The sequence below is a fragment of the Vigna angularis genome, chromosome 2 (assembly GCF_016808095.1).
Source record: "Vigna angularis cultivar LongXiaoDou No.4 chromosome 2, ASM1680809v1, whole genome shotgun sequence".
Classification (NCBI taxonomy): Eukaryota; Viridiplantae; Streptophyta; class Magnoliopsida; order Fabales; family Fabaceae; genus Vigna; species Vigna angularis.
The window spans coordinates 14,255,962-14,277,001 of NC_068971.1; the positions used below are offsets into that span (position 1 = coordinate 14,255,962).

Genomic DNA, 21,040 nt, shown 5'->3' on the forward strand with positions numbered 1-21,040 from the left:
TGGTAAAACATGACATTTATTTTAGTCTCAAATTTTGATAATGAACATGAAAATTTTGAATTTGCAGTTTCTCAATCTGTGAATATTTCTGATATCAAGTGTGGTATTCCCGAATTGAAAGGAGATAATTATAAGATTTGGAAGGAGAGAGTTCTTCATTTAGGCTGGATGGACATAGACTATGCTATTAGAAAACCTGAACCACCTGGTATTACTGAAACTAGCACTTCAGATGCCATTGAACTTTATGAAAAATGGGAGAGGTCAAATCGTCTCTCCGTAACGTTCATAAAAACCAATATTTTCGCTGGAATCCGGGGTTCGATTGATCAGTATGAGAATGTCAAGGATTTACTGAAGGCTATTGATGAGCAGTTTACGACATCTGATAAATCTCTTGCCAGCACTCTTATAATGCAGTTTTCATCCTTAAAGCTCACTGGAATTAGAGGAGTGCGTGATCATATCATGCGCATAAGGGACATTGTGGCTAAACTGAAAGCTTTGGAAGTTACCATGTCTGATTCTTTCCTAGTGCACTATATTTTGTGCACTTTGCCTCACCATTATGCTCCCTTTAAAATCTCTTACAACACACATAAGGACAAATGGTCTATTAATGAATTATTGACTATGTGTGTTCAAGAAGAAGAAAGGCTATTGATTGAAGAAGGGGAGAAGGTGAACTTGACTACTTCATTTAAGAATAAGAAGAACCAAGTTAATAAGAAGGGAAAGATTCCTGCTCAGCCAGTTATTAAGAAGGAGTCCAGATGTTTCTTTTGTAAAAAGAAGGGACACATGAAGAAGGAATGTCAAAAGTTTAAGGATTGGCTTGAAAAGAAAGGTAATTTGTTTGCTTTTGTCTGTTATGAATCTAATTTGACAAGTTTTAATCATAACACATGGTGGATTGATTCTGGTTCTTCAATCCATGTTTCTAATACCTTATAGGGTATGGAAAACCTAAGGAAACCGATGGGAAGTGAGCAACACATCTATTCAGGAAGCAAGATGAGTTCACATGTTGAAGCCATTGGGATGTGCAATTTAGTTTTAAGCAGTGATTTTGTTTTATGTTTAGAAAAGACCTTTTATGTTCCTAGTTTTAGCAAGAACTTGATTTCTATTTCACAACTTGCACCTTTGGGTTTTTCCTTTAATTTTATGGATTCTGGTTTTACTTTATTGAATAAATCCAAAGTTATTGGCTTTGGGGAATTATGCGATGGTCTTTACTTTATTAGATTGCAAAACAATGCTACCTATAGTTCTATGCATGTTTCCGCTGGGTTAAAAAAATGTGTTATGAATGAGGATTCTTCTGTTTTATGGCACCGTAGATTGGGACATATCTCCATTGAAAGAATTAAGCGATTAGTAAATGAATGAGTACTTAGTACTTTGGATTTTACTGATTTTGAGACTTGCGTGGATTGCATTAAAGGTAAGCAAACTAACAAGTCCAAAAGAGGTGCTAAAAGGAGTTCAAGTTTACTAGAAATTATTCATACAGATATTTGTTGTCCGGATATGGACGCAAGTAGTCCAAAATACTTTATCACCTTTATAGATGATTACTCACGATACATGTATCTGTACTTACTTCGTTCTAAGGATGAAGCCTTAGATGCCTTTAAAGTTTTTAAGGTTGAAGTAGAGTTACAATGTGGAAAGAAAATTAAGATTGTGAGATCAGATAGAGGTGGAGAGTACTACGATAGATACACGGAGAATGGACAAGCACCTAGTCCATTTGCTAGATTTCTTCAAGAACATGGGATTGTTGCCCAATATACCATGCCTGGCTCTCTAGATCAGAATGGTGTAGCAGAAAGAAGAAATTGAACCTTGATGGATATGGTGAGAAGTATGAGGAGTAATTCAAAACTTCCTCAGTTCTTGTGGACTGAAGCACTTAAGACGGCTGTGTATATAGTAAATCGGGTCCCAACTAAGGCTGTTTTAAAAACACCTTTTGAGTTATTCATAGGTTGGAAACCTAGTTTGCGACATGTACGCGTTTGGGGATGTCCGTCTGAAGTAAGAATTTATAATCCACAAGAGAAGAAACTAGACTCAAGGACTATTAGTGGGTATTTCATTGGATATGCTGAAAAGTCCAAAGGGTATAGATTCTATTGTCCAAATCATAACACTAGGATTGTGGAATCAAGAAATGCAAAGTTTCTTGAAAATGACTTGATTAGTGGGAGTGATTTAAATCAAAACGTTGATCTTGAACAAGATCACTATGAAGCTCAAACCTCTCAATCAAATGAAAGATTGGTAGTCATTCACGCTCCTTCAGTTCAAAAGCGTATTGAACAACCAATAATTGATGTTCCACAAATTGCTGAAAATGATAATATAGATCAAGTTGTTAACGAGGAGCAACAAGTAAATGTTGAACAACAAGCTTCTCATCAAGATGTTGACACAACATTAAGAAGATCTACTAGAATCAGAAGATCGATAGTTTCTAGTGATTATGAAGTGTATTTACAAGAATCGGATTACAACATTGGAGCCGAAAATGATCCTGAAACGTTTTCACAAGCCATGAGTTCTAAAGAATCAAACCTATGGTATGATGCCATGAAAGACGAGATGGATTCTATGGCATCCAACAAAGTCTGGGATCTCGTTCAGTTGCCTGATGGTGTAAAATCCATTGGATGTAGATGGGTCTTTAAAACCAAGAAAGACTCAAAAGGCAACATTAAGAGACATAAGGCAAGACTTGTTGCCAAAGGATTCACTCAAAGAGAAGGAATTGACTACACAGAGACTTTTTCTCCTGTATCTAAGAAAGATTCCTTCCGAGTAATTATGGCATTAGTAGCTCATTTTGATTTTGAGTTACATCAAATGGATGTGAAAACAACATTCCTTAATGGTGATCTAGAGGAAGAGGTTTACATGAAACAACCTGAAGGATTCTTTTCTAAAGATAATGAGCACTTGGTATGTAAGCTTAATAAATCCATCTATGGATTAAAACAAGCTTCCCGCCAATGGTATCTAAAATTTCACGATGTTATCACTTCATTCGATTTTGAAGAAAATGTCATGGATCAATGTATATACCAAAAGGTCAGTGGGAGTAAGATTTGTTTCCTTGTTTTATATGTGGATGACATTTTGCTTGCAACCAACGACAAGGGTATGCTATATGAAGTGAAACAATTTCTCTCAAATAACTTTGACATGAAGGATATGGGAGAGGCATCTTATGTCATCGGCATTAAGATTCATAGGGAAAGATCTCAGGGCATTTTGGGTTTGTCTCAAGAGACCTATATCAACAAAGTTTTAGAGAGGTTTAATATGAAGAATTGTTCACCAAGTGTAGCTCCCATTATAAAGGGTGACAAACTTGAATTAAGTCAATGTCCAAAAAATGATCTTGAGCGGGAACAGATGAAAAATATTCCATATGCTTCAGCTGTCGGAAGTCTTATGTATGCTCAAGTTTGTACTAGACCTGACATTGCATTTGCAATTGGAGTTTTAGGAAGATATTAGAGTAATCCAGGTGTTGACCACTGGAAAGCTGCAAAGAAAGTAATGAGATATCTTCAAGGAACAAAAGATTTCATGCTCATGTATAGACGAACTGCTAATTTAGAAGTGATTGGCAACTCCGATTCAGACTATGCTGGCTGCGATGATTCACGAAAATCAACGTCTAGTTACATTTTTATGTTAGCTGATGGAGCAGTATCTTGGAGTAGCAAAAAGCAGACCTTGACTGCTACTTCTACTATGGAAGTTGAATTCGTTTCTTGTTTTGAGGCTTCTTCACATGGTGTATGGTTGAAGAGTTTTATATCTGGGCTTAGAGTTGTGGACTCAATTGCTAGGCCATTGAGGTTGTACTGTGATAACTCTGCTGCTGTTTTCATGGCTAAGAATAATAAAAGTGGAAGTCGAAGTAAGCACATCGACATTAAATATCTGGCCATAAGAGAACGTGTTAAAGAAAAGAAAGTGGTTATTGAGCACGTTAGCACTGAGTTGATGATTGCTGATCCTTTAACTAAAGGCATGCCACCAAAGAATTTTAAGGATCATGTAACGCGAATGGGACTTGGTTCCATGATGTGACAATCATTGTAAGTACTTTCATTTTGATAAAACTCTTATTCAGTTTAATGTTTTCTCAATTATTTGTGCACATAATTAATTACTTTGAGAAAACTCATTTAATTGTGACCTAGAATAGACATATGGTTTATTCATTAAAGTTAAGAGATTGCGATGTGAGACTAAATACATCGTAATACATGGGAGATAATACTCATTATTAGAGGAACTATCACCATGATTCATATATTTGGTCTCTTATTACGTTTGATGGTTGAATAAAATGGACCAAGTGGGAGAATGTTAGCCTTATACAGAAGAGAGGTTACATTTTTAATATTATATTATTTAATATTATATCTTTCCCATTTATTTTATTTCTTTTAGTTAATATTATAAAGCAGTTAATATTCTGGAAGTGGTCCATTTTAAAACCGTTTTCAAACGTGTGGGTGTTCCATTATTCCCACAATAATCTCTTTTAACGTTAAAATACTCTGTGATGGTTTTTGGAGTAATATAGACTACAGAAAATTTCATATCAGGTCACTGAGCCTACTCTTTCCTTCATATACATCACCATCGTGTTTTAAGAGCAAGGGTTTAGAAACCAGAAATTAGGCAAGCGTACAACAATGGCTGGAGGTTGGTCTTTCTGCTTCCGCTTTTATTCTTGTAAATCTGAATATGATTAAATGTGCTTGTTTGATATATTTAGATTTATTGAATCTTCAGTATGAATCTGTTACATATTTTTACATTTGGTATCAGAACGTTTTATCCTCTGCCTTTGGTTCACTCCTCTGCGTATTGTGTTTTTAGTTTTATTAATTGTTTTGAAACTGAATCGAAAGAAGAAATTTTTCTGTGAAATTTTCTGTGAAATTTTGATGCTAAAACCCTCACATATTATTGGGTTCATGTTTGTTGGAACCATGCTGGAGGTTGAAGATGATTAAAACGACATTTGTTTTTGCGTTTCATTTTGGGCATCTTTCAGAAAAATATATTCAGTTTTTATTTTTCTTCTTTATCTGTTGTACACATACGTGCACTGGAGATGAAGGTACGCTGCTTGCTTCTGGTATGTATGCTTCTGGTTTTATCTCCTCTGCTTTGTTTTCATTATGCACATAAATATATAGTATTTTCTGTTATGCTATAATATATAATATTTTCTGTTATGCGTATAATATATAATGCCTTTTCTTATTTCTGTTATATGTGTATAATATATATAATATATATAATATATATAGCACTGGTATACAGGCACTGGTATGCGTGGATATTACTGATATGCGTGGATATTATACTAACATTAAATATTAGTATAATAATTTTTAATATTATATATTTATAATATGAATCTTATATTTTATTTAGATTAAATATAAGATTTAAAGATAATTTAATGTCTAGTGATAAATATAATTTTTAATAATTAGAGAGTAGCCACAACATCTTTAATTAATTAAATTGTATTATAAAGATCACTTTATTAAAACATTAATTGTAATTAATTATATAAAGTGTGATGAAATATACCACAGGATTTTTGTTACATTTATTTACATTATTTAGCCGCTTAAAATATACATGCAAAACAAAATGAGATTCTACAAATAAAACAGTTTGATTAGATCGAATCACTTCAAATGCTTTCTCTTAAAAGTAATTGTATCAAAATATAAATAATATTTACACTCTATTCATATTTCACTTCACTTTATTCACATTTTTCTTCACTCACAAAACACACTAACTATAATATATTATCAACAAACAACTCTATATTTCCACTAAACAGATAATGTATCAACCAAGAGTAGATACAATGATATTTATGAAAAAATTGGTAATGGTATGTTAATTAAATAAAATTGGTAATTGGTATAGTTAGTTTAGTGCTAAAAATAAAATAAAAAATTAATATAATTAAGATAACGAAAATATATATTTCAAATTAAGATAATTGAATTTAATAAGCACAAAATTTAATTAAATGAAATTTTTTATTATATAAATAAAAATAATTATACATTATTTTAATTTTTCATCTAATAATTTATTTTTAATATTATATTTTATTAAATATTTTACTTAGAGTTTATCATTTAAAACTTCTTAATTTTGATATTTTAATATTGAACCACCATAAAGTATTTTGTAATATGTCATAAATAATATTTTTACCATTAAAGATAAAAACTAATAAAATATTTTTAATTTTTAGAATTAATAATTATAGTCTATAGAAATTTTATGTCGTTTAAAAATTAATCATTACACCTTTCTTTTTCCATCTTTACAAAATACACAGCTTTAAATTTATGTAAATATTGTCCCATCTCGGTATAATCTCTTTAAATTTTTTGTTACTTTTAAGATATTGATATTGATTTTTATTATATACTAAATAAATAATAAGAACAAAAAAAACATTTTCTGTAATAATTTATTTAATTTTAGAAAATACATTATTGCTTCCTTATATGGGATAATTTTCTTAGCTAAAAGAGTTATCAAGAAATATTGTTTACGAAGAACGCAATGTTTTAAAAATTTAACTGAATATATAAAAGAAATATCAGACATTTAACTTGGTATTATTCTTTCTTTTTATTAATTTATTTATACAGATAAAGTAAAAAGTAAATATATTAATTTTAATAAGATCCGATGAATCAACTAAAACACACAACTCAAAAGATTTTCAATTATCTATGTCAAAGTATTTTCAATGTAATAATTTATCTCCTTTACTTAACGTAAACTGTTGAAAAAAAAACAAAGTGTGTTACTTATTGTTAATGAATGACTGTTTATACATAAACAATTAATATTGCTTAACAATTCTTTTAACAATAAATAATTTATATATGTAAAACCGTTTATATAACTTTTTTACTTAAAACTAGCTAAGTAATATTTCCATTCAACAAAATAATAAACAGTTGAATATGTTTCATAAATATTCGGCAAACTAATTTTGATAGTGATATGCTATTAATAGTTATTAGGATAGATGTTCTGGTACCAATGATCATTATCTATTGCGGAATTCTGACTTATATATAAACCTTAAATGAATGTATATGTGTAAATAATAAATTTAGAAAGATTTTGTAATCTTCTAAAAAATGAATTTATTTAGAAAAAATCTTCTGTAAAACTCGTGTATGTTTAAAAATAATATAGAATGACTTAAAAGTTAAAAAAATTATTAATTTTTAATTATTTGACTATATACGAATATTTATTTTGATAGACACAAATTATAGTGGATAGAATTTATTTAGGTATATTTTGAAATATAGTTATTAGGTTTAATTGCTTCCTTTGTCCCCAGTTTGGTTGAATTGTGTAAAATTCATCCTCATTTTTAAAAAAGTTTCATTGTCGTCCTCACGTGGTGTAAAAGTTTCATTGTCGTCCTCACGTGGTGTAAAAGTGTCAATTGAATCCAAACATAGAAAAAATTTGTGTCAAAGTAGTCATTTTTCCTATATCTCTGTGTCTTCCTTTCATACAATCAAGTACAGATATTCATTTTACCTTATCCAATTTAAGGCTTTTCATAGCTCCAGAGAAGTGACATATGAAAGGAAGACACAGATATATAGGAAAAATGACTACTTTGACACAAATTTTTAAGCAATTAAACCTAGTTATTATTTGGCCAAAATTATTTTTCATTCCTTTTATCTCTATTAGACTTTGACTTTTGCCAACGGAGAAAAAGCAAACAACAAAAAAAACAACCTAAGAAACAGACAATAATATAATAATATTCATAGTTTCAAGTTTCAACCTTTGTCTCAACATGCCAACCTCTTTTCTCTATCCTTCTTCCATTTGTATATTTTCCAAGTCCTTCCATGCATTTTTGGCCTTCGTTTTATGCATTTGTCCGTCACCTTTATACGCCTCTGCTTCACACTGAATTCTGACCCTTCATATCTTTCTACAAAAAAAAAATTCTTCTTTCTTTTCTCCCTCGCTTCTTTTCTCCCGAATATCATCTGGGTATTCCCTGGATTTTTCAGGGGTGCCCTTGTTTTCTTCATCGGAAATTGCTGTGACTGGGTTGCAAACATGGGAGGCTGTTGCAGCCACGAAGTTTCGGTTCGAGGGAAGGTGGAAAGCGAGATAGATGATAGAGAATATGAGTGTGATCATGAAAATCACGAGTCTTATGAACGTGGTGGAGCATTGGTGAGACTAATAGGATCTTCCAAGTGTGTTTCAATGCACACCCAACAGGGCCAGAAAGGTGTGAACCAAGATGCAATGACAGTTTGGGAGGTATGATTGCCCATCTACTTATTTTCATTTTTATTTTTCTCTATTTATTCCATCAATTTTGATGGCTTTTTGTGCTTTTTGATTTTTTTTAATTGCCATTAAAGTTTTCAATCAATTCCTGTGGCCTGGATTGTGCTTGTCTCTTTCGCCGCGAGCTTTTGTTTCATTTCATTAATCATCGACTTTTGGTGAATTGAAAGGATAAGATTCTCATTAGAAAGTTGTTTAATGTGTTAGTAGTAACCCGTTCTTCAGTTGTGTTATTTTTGTTCAACATTTTTGCTCCCTTTTGTTTTTTCATGTTATTCATAGTTTTCTCTGCGTTAACTTTCCTTTATTACCCACGTTCTATGTCTCCTCCTTCTCCACCACTTTTTATTGAACCAAAAACATGAAAATTTGTTGTCGCTGGCCAGATATAGATTTGAAGTGTATAAGAATTTTATCCTTGTCTTCACTTTGTGTTTCATAGCTTTATCCTTTAGTTTCTATGCTTTTTGGTAATTCCTGAGTGTCTCTGTTTTCTCTGTTTGATGATAATTGCCATGATTTAGAAGTAACTCAATTTTAACCATTCTTGATGTTTTTTTTATAAGCCAAATATTAAGATGGTCTATGAAGAAGAAGATAAACGGTTGAAAAGCAACCTGCAAGCACTTTTACAGTTGCATTTGTTCTTCCCCTTGGGTTTGGGGAATTGCTACCAAGATTCCATTTTAATGGTCATTTCAGTACTTGATTGTTTTCTTTGGTTTTATGGTTAATAATGAAAGAATTGAGTTACTCCGTGTCTGTATCCTATTATTGCCTTTATCACAGCATGGTGCTTTTAATAGATAAGACATGTGGCTTGGACTAAGATTTGATATGGAACATTTATTTATAGGACTTCGCAGGAGAAAAGGATGTGATTTTTTGTGGTGTGTTCGATGGCCATGGTCCTCTAGGCCACAAGGTTTCACAATTTATTCGTGACAATCTGCCCTCAAAACTGTCTGCAGCAATCGAAATTTCACAACAGAAAACAATAAAGTTTTATGATGCCACTGATGCAGAAACTGCTAGTTTTGAAGATGGCTACGATGACGGTAACCAGATGTCCCTTGCTTCATGGGAGGGATGCTTTCTGAAATCCTTTGATGAGATGGATGAGCACCTTGCTCGGGAAATTAACACTGACAGCTATTGCAGTGGTTGCACCGCTGTGACTTTAATTAAACAGGTATAACTACTTGTTCACAATAGCATTCCCTACCAGTCAAACACTTTTAAATTATGGAAATAACTATATCCATCACTTTCCCACCTAAAATTCAGGGCGACCAGCTGATAGTTGGCAATTTGGGTGATTCTCGTGCAGTTCTTTGCACAAGGGACAGGGACCAACTCGTTGCTGTTCAACTCACTGTTGACTTGAAACCAGAAATTCCAAGTAGGTCTAGGATTTTCCCTCAATTTCCAAGTCTTTTAATAGACCTTAAAATCTTGAGTTTAAACCATATTTTCTTCAATTTCTCTCAGGTGAAACCTCTAGAATCGTTAACTGTGAAGGAAGAGTGTTTGCAGCAGAAGAAGAACCAGATGTGTACAGAATATGGATGCCTGATGATGACTGCCCTGGACTGGCCATGTCAAGAGCCTTTGGGGACTTTTGCCTCAAAGATTATGGCCTCATATCAGTTCCTGATGTATTTTACAGAAAAATTACCCCACAAGATCAATTTGTGGTTTTGGCAACTGATGGGGTAAGCAACATTACGATGTCACCTTAGTATAATTGATCTCAAATTCCAAGTTCTATTACAAATTACTGGTTGTTGTTTCTCTCGCTTCATATATTTTCCCAATCCAAATGCATATTCAAATAGGTTAACCTGTTCACTTGATTTTTATGATTGTCCCCATTTATAGTTTTATCCTCATAAGAGAGAATTGTAAATTTGAGTCCCTTCACATACATAAAAGTTAATTATCGGTCTCTATTGTTAACATCAGATAATACTTTCTTTCTGACAGTGGTAAATCGCCACAAAAAAACTATTAAGGAACTACAACTTTTGGTTTCCTCATAAAGAGACTAAACCTTGAAATGTGGACAACTGTAGGGCCTAAGTAACAGTTTAACCTATGCTAGTATTTAGTCAAATCATGGAAGCAATGAATTACTTTTACAAACATCAATTGGAATGATCAAAATTTTATATTTTCTATTTTCTACACAGATATGGGATGTGCTCACTAACCATGAAGTAATAAGCATAGTTGCTTCAGCACCAAGGAGGTCCATCGCAGCCAAGTTGTTAGTGAAGCGTGCTGTAAAAGCTTGGAGATACAAATATCCTGGTTCCAAGGTTGATGATTGTGCTGCCATATGTTTGTTTTTGAATGAACAACCTGTTCAATCCAACTCACAATCCCATATGAGTAGACAAAATAGAAAGAGCAGCAAGAACTTGCATCACTCTAAAACCACTAGAAATGAAGACACTGAAACAGTGGATGGCAAGGTTGGGTTGGAAATAGATGAAGAATGGAAAGCTCTTGGAGGGTATTCGAGAGCAAACTCTTTGTCAAAACTTCCACGCCTTGCCAGGGGTATGAGTAAACGGCAATCGTCCAAGTACTATTCACCGCGTTGAAGCTCACTAACGAAGGGCCTTCAAAGAAGTTGATGTATGTTTAGAAGGAAACAAAACGAATATTTTAGGATCATATGAAAAATTTAATGATGAGCTTTGTATGAAAATCTATGTTCAAACATGTTCATTTCACTCGGTCTTTAAAAAGATACCAAACTGCATGACTACCTCAAGATGTAATGGTTGTGCCTTCTCAAAACATTGTCAGGGTGTCCATAAAGTAAATTACATACCATTATGACTGTCACCAATGGAAAGATTTGTCTTCTTCATTTTATAAATTGAATTTGCATTGTGAAGAGTGACTTCTGACGTATAAACTCAAATGGAAGTTGTCTAGGTTCCATATTCTGTCAATGCTCTTAATATCTGCAAAATGGTCTGCAGATTGATTGTTTTTAGCTCATGGTATGACCAGTTCCATGACAAAATCGTTTGGTCTCAAGAGTTAAAGAAAAAACTGAGGGACCTCATTTATTTATTTATTTATTTATTTGCTATGTAAATTAAGGTTGTTGATTCCTTTAGTATATCATGCCCACTAAAGAGTTTAAATTATTGCCCTTTGACCATCCGGAGCAAACAAGGTTCCTCCTCTCTTATCTATAATCTGTCACTTTTCAGAATCATAACTTCAAACTCTGCATTTATTACTACTTTTGTTCTACTTCAAATTCTCTACCACTAGGAACAATTGGAAAAGTGCACCCGACTTTTAAAGGTATAATAATGAACCATTGGAACACCCTGGCTTCATTGCTTGCATTGAATAGGAAGTGTTTAATGCCCTTGGTTAGTGCATCAGTGACCGTTCTTGTTGGTTGCAGCGGTGGTTTCATCAAAGTCTCAGAAGTTTAGCTTTTGCTTATAAATTTTGTCCAGTAACTGATTTTAGACTCTGAAAAAACCTTTCAGTGGATCAAATCACATACAAAAGCAAGTTAGCTCTGAATATAAATTGTCATCATCCCTTACTGAACACAGATCACCTAAGGCAAATTACATTGTAAAATCCTAAGGATTTTTGTAATTAAGGTTAATAAAACAAATACAGAATAATTGAAAATTCCTCGGGATCACTAATCTGCTTACCATGATTTTGGCACTGAGGAATCAGATAATTCTCAAGCTTCCCAAACACTCACTACTCCTAACTTTATTGATACGATCGGAATCATAGTTGATGCTAATCTTGATAAGCTAATAGTGAAGTAATTATAGCATTTCATAGATAAAAAAAGCTGCATATAGAGGGTATGCACCTAATATCAATGTGAATGACCTGAACCCTTACCCTTTACAAGAACAAGTATTACATTACGTTAAATCTAATTCTACAAAGTGCATTGGAAAAGAGAGGGTTGGTGCAAGTGTGGACTAATCTTCATGGTCCCATAAATCCGCCGCACTCTTAAATGGACCATCGCTCTTGTTCACAAAGACCGGTTCACCGTCCAGAACTCTTCTCTGCAATGTATCAGTAACCAAGGAAAGAAAAGAAAGAGTTATAGGATAGAGTGAATGAATGTGTGAAGTAAAGTAAAAGATAAGGTGTATGATTTTTTTGCTACAAGACTAAGATGAAAGACCAAATAATGTCAAAAAAACAAATGTTGAGTGCCTACCTGCTCCTGCATCCTGCTAAGGGCCTTAAAATCTTTTGCTGGAAGTTCCCAATTGAAGACACTGACATTCTCCATGATCCTGTCTGGCTTGACTGATTTGGGGATGACACTTGTCCCTCTCTGGATGGCCCACTTCACCAGCACCTGCCCTGGGTTCTTGTGAGATTTGTTAGCTATCCTATCAACCGTTTGATCTTTGGTCAGATTCGTCCCACTGTTTGATGAGCCCAGTGGAGAGTAAGCCTACAACAGTCAAAATTTTCATTTCAATCATGACCCTTTGTCATAAAAATAAAAAACCAAAAAGAACAAAATTAAGCTAGCAAAGTGCTGATTACAGTGACATGGATGTCATTCTTCTTGCAAACCGCAAGCATCTTATCATTTCTCCATCCAGGATGCATTTCCATCTATAACAAAATAGCAAATATACAAGTTCAGAAAAAAGGAGGTGGTGTTGTTGTACCATTATCCAATGCAATACTCAACGTTTGAGATTTTTCATTGTTCATTCCGGATAACAGAAATTTGAAGTAACAAAAAAATCTGTACTTATATGAGTTCACCTGGCAGACAGAAGGCATTATTTGAGCAATGCTCAGCAGCTTTTCAAGCTTTGCTAGAGTGAAATTGCAGATTCCAATGTCTCTGACAAGCTTTTCCTCCACAAGCTTCTCCATTTCTCTCCACACCCCTTCCATGTCAAACTCTAAAACATCTCCTGGTCCTGGGGGTCTGCTGGCCCCATCTTTTAGACGAAATGGCCAATGAATCTGCTGCAATTTATACATTAGAGTCTGTCTTCTATTACACATACCAAACCACGTGCATCATGAATGGAAGAAAAAGGTACAAAAAAAACATATATTTCAGACATGATAGAAACTCATTACCAAGTAAAGATCAAGGTAGTCAAGTTGGAGTTCTTGAAGGGTATTGTTGAGAGCAGGTCTAACCCTTTCAGGGGTCAAGTCAGTGCACCTAGTAGATATAAAAATTCACCATGAGAGTTTCTTTAAAATGTTTAGATAACATTACTCAAATGAATTTAGAAGGATCAGCCAAAGATTTTGTATACATCTATTTGATTATATTACCATAGTTTGGAGGTGACAAATAGATCCTTCCTTTCCACTCCTGCTTTCATGGCTGCCTGGAGTGCTTGTCCAACCTATAAGTTGATAGATAATTTGAACAAGTATGACTAAAATGGTGATCTAAATCAAGATAAACTACTAGGAAACACCATCATACTTCTTTTTGAACTCCATACTGCGAAGCAGTGTCTATGTGTCTATAACCAGCCTGCAGCCAAAGTTAGATCATATCAGACACAGCTCCACAAAAAGACAAAAACAAACTTGGTTTTCTTTTTCTTAAATGTTTTTCTAGTACCCCAAATAGACAAAAAAAATTGTTTTTAATCTTTCTAAAAAATAAATGATCTTTTTGTTTCTTTTGGACTTCTTAATGTGGGGGTAAAAAAAGCATTATCCAAGTACAATAAAGTCAGAAACTGGAGATCCTCAAAGAGATGTGAAAACTCTGAAGGGGGTATTGAAGTTAAGAAATGCTCTTAAAATCTGAAATTTGTTCCACGAAACTCTCTGTTTTTTTTATAGTATGTTAAAAGTGCAACATACCCTAAAGCTTTAATCATTCATCAATGTACAATGATGACACCCAATGTCCCAGAAAATGCATAAACAGACATAAGAGTGAAAGCAGGGCAGTGTAACTACATCAATAATGGCAGTGAAGACAGAATTGGCTGCCTCTGAACCAGACTTCCATGTCCCCAATCCAACAGCTGGTATGGTATGACCACTCAAAAGTGTAAACGCCTGTGTCTTCGGTTCATGTGGCTTAACAACTTGTGTCATCTTTCAATGTTAGCTAATAAAACTGGTGTTTGTTTGTTTTCACAGATTATTACTATTATACAAGAGACTCTTTCCAAGTACCCGATCACGTAGGAGATGAGTGACACATATGTGACCAATTTGCATGCAAGACACGTTCACAACACTTGAGGCTGCGTGTTCCTTTCTGCCTTCACTGGGCTCACTCTCTTACACGTTTCCAACGTCTTTCTCTCTTTGCTTCTCTTCCTTGACACATGGTTGGGAAACCGAACAACGATACTTAAGTGTCTTTTCTTAGTCGTTACAAAAAACATTATCCTATTTTTAGTTGTTTTTGTCTGCTATCTGGTGTTATAAAAAGAATGCTAAAAACATGTATTCTTTATTTATTTCCAAAAAATTAACTCTCCCAAATTATATATTGTGATTTTTTTTTTCAAAATAATGAGATAATGAATCTGGACCCTGTTGGTGTTCAGCATGAACTGACATGCTATGGAGAAAGTGGAACTGTGTAAGGTATCTGTAAGTATTCTGGTGCTAAATTCAGTGAAAATTTTTAGATAAGTTGACGTATTTATAAGAGTAAATGCGAGCTGAATTCTTATATATTCAGGTTTATATCATTAAAGAGAATAAGTGCTTTCTTTAATAGTAAGGAAAAGGTTCCTTTTAAAATAAATAGGATTGTTATTAATTTAAAACAACGACTTAATAAATAATAAATATAATACAAATATTAATTTTGAAATAAATTTATTTACATTTTATTAGTGTAATTATTTTTTTTTTCATCTAATTTTGGCTCTTGATCAGTTGCATTGTGAAAACTCAAATTTTAACTGCAAAACGATACTAGAAGCACTTTTATATAAACACAAATGATTAGGTTATTTTGAAGAGTGTGAAAGTATTGAAGGTGAAGCATGGAAGGATTAATGATTAAGATAGAAGCGTTAAAACAAAGTGCAAGCATCATTTGATGATAAAGACTAAACATGTAAGGATTGTTTTAAAAATATGTTTAAAGAAAAATAGCTAGATTAAGAATACTTTAAGCCTAAAGATGAAATTAAAAATATGGTAATGCATGAAGTTAATATCAACTTAGGACTTGTAGTGATGATGTCATATGGCAAGACCGAATCAATAATTTGCATTTATATACCGAAAATGATATTTTGAAAACATTTTCCGCCTACAACTTTTGACTACGTGAACTAGATTCCTATGATTAACATTCCTTATAAGCTTCACTTCACTTTCAAATTGGTCATCGATCTTCCCGAATGGGCTTAGAATTATTTTCTTCACTGCAATTGTATGCTTATTTTATTATACTAGTTTAATTTTATCACTTTAAAGTAGCATAACAATGTATTATCAAATGACATTGTACAAGCTTTACATCTTAATTTCTTCTAACTAAAGTATAACTATGCAACTATATTGTTATCCTTTCTTATTATGTTTCTGTCTTCTTTAATTGCTCTTTAATCTTTTAAAACTTCTTTTCTGTAGGAAGTTTAAATATTTTTGCTGATATTTTTGGTATGAATTTGGAAGATCTCGGAATCAAAAATAGTTATTGGATGTTGTAGAGGATAGTAAACCATGATGGCTTTAATTGCAATTTTAGATTCACATGCAACTTCACCAACCTCATAACACTCCTTACACAATATAAAAGGAAACACTAATAAAAAATGTGGTTTTTAACTCATTGTATAGGCTTCGATTATGTGAAAATCGAAGCGTATAACGTTATATACATTGGTTAATCTAAGACCCGATGCATAATAGTGATATTGCACCGGTTAATCTAAGACCCGAGGCCTATACTACTGCACACTGCACTGCAGATCAGACATTTCTGTCTGACATATTTTTGAAAAGGTCCTATTGCCTCAGGTGGCTAGGCAATTGATGCCTATACCTCTGCTACACCTGCTATATTGCCTGTAACTTTACCTGCTACGCTAAACCTAAGGCATCGGTTCATCAGGAACCGAAATCGTTGATGTTGTCCAGCACTTTATACCTCGGGTTGGCCTTTTAACCGGTGCCAAATGATGTAGTAGCTCTATTACTTTTACTGCACTTAACCTATTTGCGTCAAGCAAAAGCTTCTCCTTCCTCCCGCTCTCCTATTCTTCCTCTGCGTAGCTCTTTCTTCTGTGGGTTCCTCCACCACTGCCACTCCTAGGCTCGCCGCGCCACCCTTGTGCTGCCAGTGCTCGCGCCTGCCACTGCTCATTGTCGTTCTTGGCCGCGCCTTCTCCCTTCGTCGTCGCGTCATTGGTGCCCCGCCGCTGCTGCCTACGGTGCTTCCTCCAACGACTCCACTCTTTTGCCGCTGTTGTAGCCTCCGCAACTGCTGCCTCCGCCACTACTCCCTCCATCGTTGCTGCCTCCGCCACTATTGCCTCCACCGGAAATAGAAAAAGGCCAAGCCCAAATGGCCAAATTGTTAGGGTTTCTTTCTTTTCCAGAAATTAGAAACAGGGTTTCTCCCTCCTCCCCCTAAAATCAAAGAGAGTATCTTTCATCCACCGCTCCAGATCGCCAACCCGCTCCAAATCGGTGAGCCCTCAGTCGTCGCCATCGCGGCGCTTGTTGTCAAACTCCTCACCGCGAATTGCCGCCACCCTAGACCGACAATCTTCCTCCAGTCGTCGAAGCCCTTTGTCATCATTGCTTTCGTGCATCTTCATCCTCTTCTTTTTTTTTTGCTGTGTGACACGCATTTGGCTTCTCTGGTTTTGGATATGGATGACGCGGTGTTGCTGATAGAGGGAGGAAGCGGAGGAGGTCGTGGAACTTGGAGAGGCAGACCGCACAGTCGGCGGCGGAGGAAGAGCGGCGCGTGGCGGAAGAGAACGTGAATAGCGGTAGCGTGTCGATGACTGAGGCAGCAACGACGACGGTGGACGAGGAGTGGACAATCTCTAGTGAGATGCGGCGGCTGGAGGAGAATATCGGCGTGGCGGAGGCGGATGCGGAGGAGGAGGAGAAGCGGCGGAGGCAGCAGCGATTGAGGTGGAAGAGGAGGAAGCGGCGATGATGAGAATGCTGGGACTGAGGCTCTGTAACGGAGACAAACGACACGGGGACGAGGCTTGTGGCGGTTTTTTTCTTGTTTCAGAGTTTAGGTTTGTGTTGTTCTTTGAATGAAGAAGGTACTTCACTAGTGGTGGGATTTTTGGGTTTGAGGAATTTGGATGATGCTGAAACATGATTTCTGTGTGCAGGTAATGCTCTTTTTAAGTTCAGGCAGAGAATAGTGAGTGACCCTTTTGGTGCTTTGTCAAATTGGGTGGATGATGATTCATCTTTTGACCCTTGTAATTGGTTTGGAGTTGAGTGCTCAGATAGAAGAGTTGTGGCCTTGTAAGTGCTGATTTTTTTAACCCTTTTTCTCACTAGCAATCATGTAAGGTGATGACCCACTTTGAATAGTTCAATTTCACTTTTTCTTTGAAGAAATGTTTTACACATATTCTCACTCGATTTCTTCTAATTGTAGCTTGTTGGATAACAATGAATTTCTTGTTGGTTTCTCTCCGGAAATTAATAAACTAAGTCTGTTTTTTGAGTGCCAAGTGGGTGAAAATCAGATGTTTGTATTTGATGTTTGTATTTGAATACAATGAAAGAATTCCAGAAATTCAGTATGACTGGCTAAAGAATAAGAAAGAAAAAAGGACCCTACTGCCTTGGTTCAGGCTCCAAGCAAGGCAGTAGAGGGGAAGAAACGACTTCGGTTCATCTGGAACCGAGGTATAATCCTATCATTTTATGCTTCGGTTCTGAACCGAGGCATAAAGTCTACCACTTTTTACCTCGCCTGAATATACTTCAGCTCATAAACCGATGTCTATCAACAAAAATAACTGTTGTCGTTTCTCCTGATTGCAATAGTGAAAATAATACAAAAGAAACAAAAAAAAAAACAATTTAATTCATACATAAATGCATAGAGTAAACAGAGTAAATAAATTATTAAGAAAGGAGACAAGAAAAACCCTGTGAAAAGAAAACAGGAGAAATGAAGTATCAAACTGTAGTGTATTAGGCTCAAATGATCTATACATTAAAACATCATTCTATTAATATTTTTTATTTTAAATAATGCGAGGACCAAGATCTGATATTGAATTTGAAAAATTAGAATGAAGAGAGAAGAAAATTTAAGAATGTAGTTTATTTGTAATTAGTGATATTTTAAAAATGAGTTGACTCAATTTTTTAATTTGTAAATATAAGAATAAGAGTAAAAGACTAACTATCGAAGATAAAATTAAAAAAATAATTATATACACCAAAGAAGTGTATTTTCTTCATGTATTGTTATAGATGTGATATATTTATTTAAATAATATATATATATATATATATATATATATATATATATATATATAATTTGAATGAAAATAATATTAGAAGAACAATATATATTATAAATATATGTAAAACAAATATGTAAATATATTATAGTAACTAATGTAAACACGTTATTACGGCTATGTGTAAATATTTTTTAAATATCTATAAATTATTTAAAATTAAAAAATAATAATTAAAAATGTAAAATTGGAAAAACAAAAAATATATATAGTTAAAGATATAGTTATAATTATATAAATAAAATATAGTTATTTTGTGTATAAATCAAACAATGTTTTAGATTAATATTTAAATTATTTATATCATATGACGAATTTTTTGTTTATTACTAAAAAAATAACACATTTAATTAAAAAAATTATACTCATTATTTTTAATATTTAAAATAAAAAAAAATATATTCATGTTAAAAATAAATACAAATTCAAATTTCGTGATTACAAACGTATTTAATTTTACAAATAATTATAAGAATTCGTAACTTTCAAAATATTATATTAAATTTGAATATATGGGACTAACATGTTAATATCTCAAAGAATAATGACTATGGAATTGTGTGTATAACAATTATTTTATTAATTTTATATGAGAAGATAATTCTATGCACATTAAGTTTTATTGACTTTTTTTACGTCTAAATAAATAACGAACCTCCCTAAGTTTTTTACCATTTAATAACTTCATATGAATAAGATTATGAAAAAAAAAAGATTGAATGTCTCATATACACACTATGCATAAGATTAGGTTGTCTTGAGGCAATTCGCCTTTCACGGAATCATCCCAATTATCATAACTCAATACACACTATTCATTTGCTATTTATTCATCATCATAAGGATACATTAACAAACATAACCAATTAATATGAAATAGTGCATTGGTCTACGTAACAATGTATTTATTAGAACATTCAAAATGACTTAGATGGATAGTAAACATGTTTTTTTCAAATAAGGAATCACATTTGAGAAATATTCTTTTAAATATCATTCTTTAAATAAAAATGACATTTCTCTTCCACCCTCGTTCGCGTGTAAGTCTTTCTCTTAAAAGGATGTGCTACTCATCTAGCATGTGTTTTTTTTTTTTTTGAGTGGAGTTGATTGGAAATAAATGTGAAAGTTGTGTTGTTTGCGTTAAGAGAAAGATAGTAAAATTTGAAGAAAAAAGAAAAGAAAGTTCATAAAATTTAATGAGATGAATGTGATAAATTAAAATAAATGATTTAATTTGTACAATTAATGAGTGATGAGATGAATGTTTTATTTTTTTGCCTTTCAAAGTTTTTAAGAATTTATCTATTATATGATCTTTAATTTTGTATTTTGAATATTATTTATAAGGTTTAATTACTCTATTCTCATTTTAGTGAGAAAATTTTAAGTTGGTTTTTGTTTTTGAAAAGCTTTCAATTGCATTAGAATTTTTTAAAAAATGTTTCAATTAGGTTTTTTTTAAAAAATAACTAATGAGATTGACAGCATGTCACATGGTTTTTTTTTTACTTTTTAATTTTAATTTTTTTTAAAAAAATTGAAAATTTTTTTGTCACATGATCTTTTGTGTGACATGTGACTATATTAGTACCACGTGACTCGACAATAGCACATTGGTGTGCTCCTTTCACCAACTCTTCTTAAATCACTTTTTAGTCACCAAATCAACTCTCATAGCATAAGAATATTCATTGTAGCCCTTCCACTACCTTGACATCTTTAAATACTCATCAAATAGTGGTGGTGACTAGTCTTTCTCTTTTGTTTCTTCCTTTCTTCTTCTACTTTCACTTAGTACTTGGAGCATACACAAGAAATGGAGAATTTGGGGCAGTTTGTGATGCTCAAGCTAGTTGTCTCCTTATGTCCTATAGTTCCTTCACTCTCAGGGTCTACAGGATGCTTTGGAGGCTGCAGTCCTCCTTATGTGAACATCTCCCTGCATACACTTAGACACAACTAGGCTAAAGCCACAAATTAGCCCAAATAAAAGTGAAAATCTATTTACAACAAAAGAGTTAGTTCTATATACAAAATCAAGTATACATAAGTTAAAAACCTCACAAAAGTCTAGTATTGACACGAGTCCCCGGCAACGGCGCCAA

At 33.5% G+C, this 21,040-nt stretch overlaps 2 protein-coding genes across 3 annotated transcripts; one reads left to right on the forward strand and one right to left on the reverse strand.

Annotated features, from left to right (window-relative positions):
- Positions 1 to 7,902: 7,902 nt before the first annotated feature.
- Positions 7,903 to 11,283, forward strand: LOC108348012 (probable protein phosphatase 2C 65). Its single transcript, XM_017587511.2, has 5 exons — positions 7,903 to 8,397; positions 9,284 to 9,619; positions 9,715 to 9,829; positions 9,919 to 10,142; positions 10,620 to 11,283. Exons 1-5 carry the CDS (start codon positions 7,993 to 7,995, stop codon positions 11,034 to 11,036), a joined length of 1,497 nt encoding a protein of 498 aa, XP_017443000.1. The 5' UTR covers positions 7,903 to 7,992; the 3' UTR covers positions 11,037 to 11,283.
- A 960-nt stretch (positions 11,284 to 12,243) lies between these two features.
- On the reverse strand, positions 12,244 to 14,588 carry LOC108348013 (aldose reductase). 2 transcript variants are annotated; one of them, XM_017587512.2, is made up of 8 exons: positions 14,404 to 14,588; positions 13,916 to 13,966; positions 13,759 to 13,832; positions 13,555 to 13,642; positions 13,228 to 13,437; positions 13,000 to 13,071; positions 12,662 to 12,904; positions 12,244 to 12,503 (listed from the first exon to the last, which is right to left on the reverse strand). In XM_017587512.2, exons 1-8 carry the CDS (start codon positions 14,542 to 14,544, stop codon positions 12,414 to 12,416), a joined length of 969 nt encoding a protein of 322 aa, XP_017443001.1. In that variant the 5' UTR covers positions 14,545 to 14,588; the 3' UTR covers positions 12,244 to 12,413. The 2 variants fall into 2 exon arrangements, with proteins under 2 accessions (XP_017443001.1, XP_017443002.1); XM_017587513.2 differs by having other exon boundaries at positions 13,228 to 13,434; positions 14,404 to 14,586.
- Between the last annotated feature and the right edge of the window lie 6,452 nt (positions 14,589 to 21,040).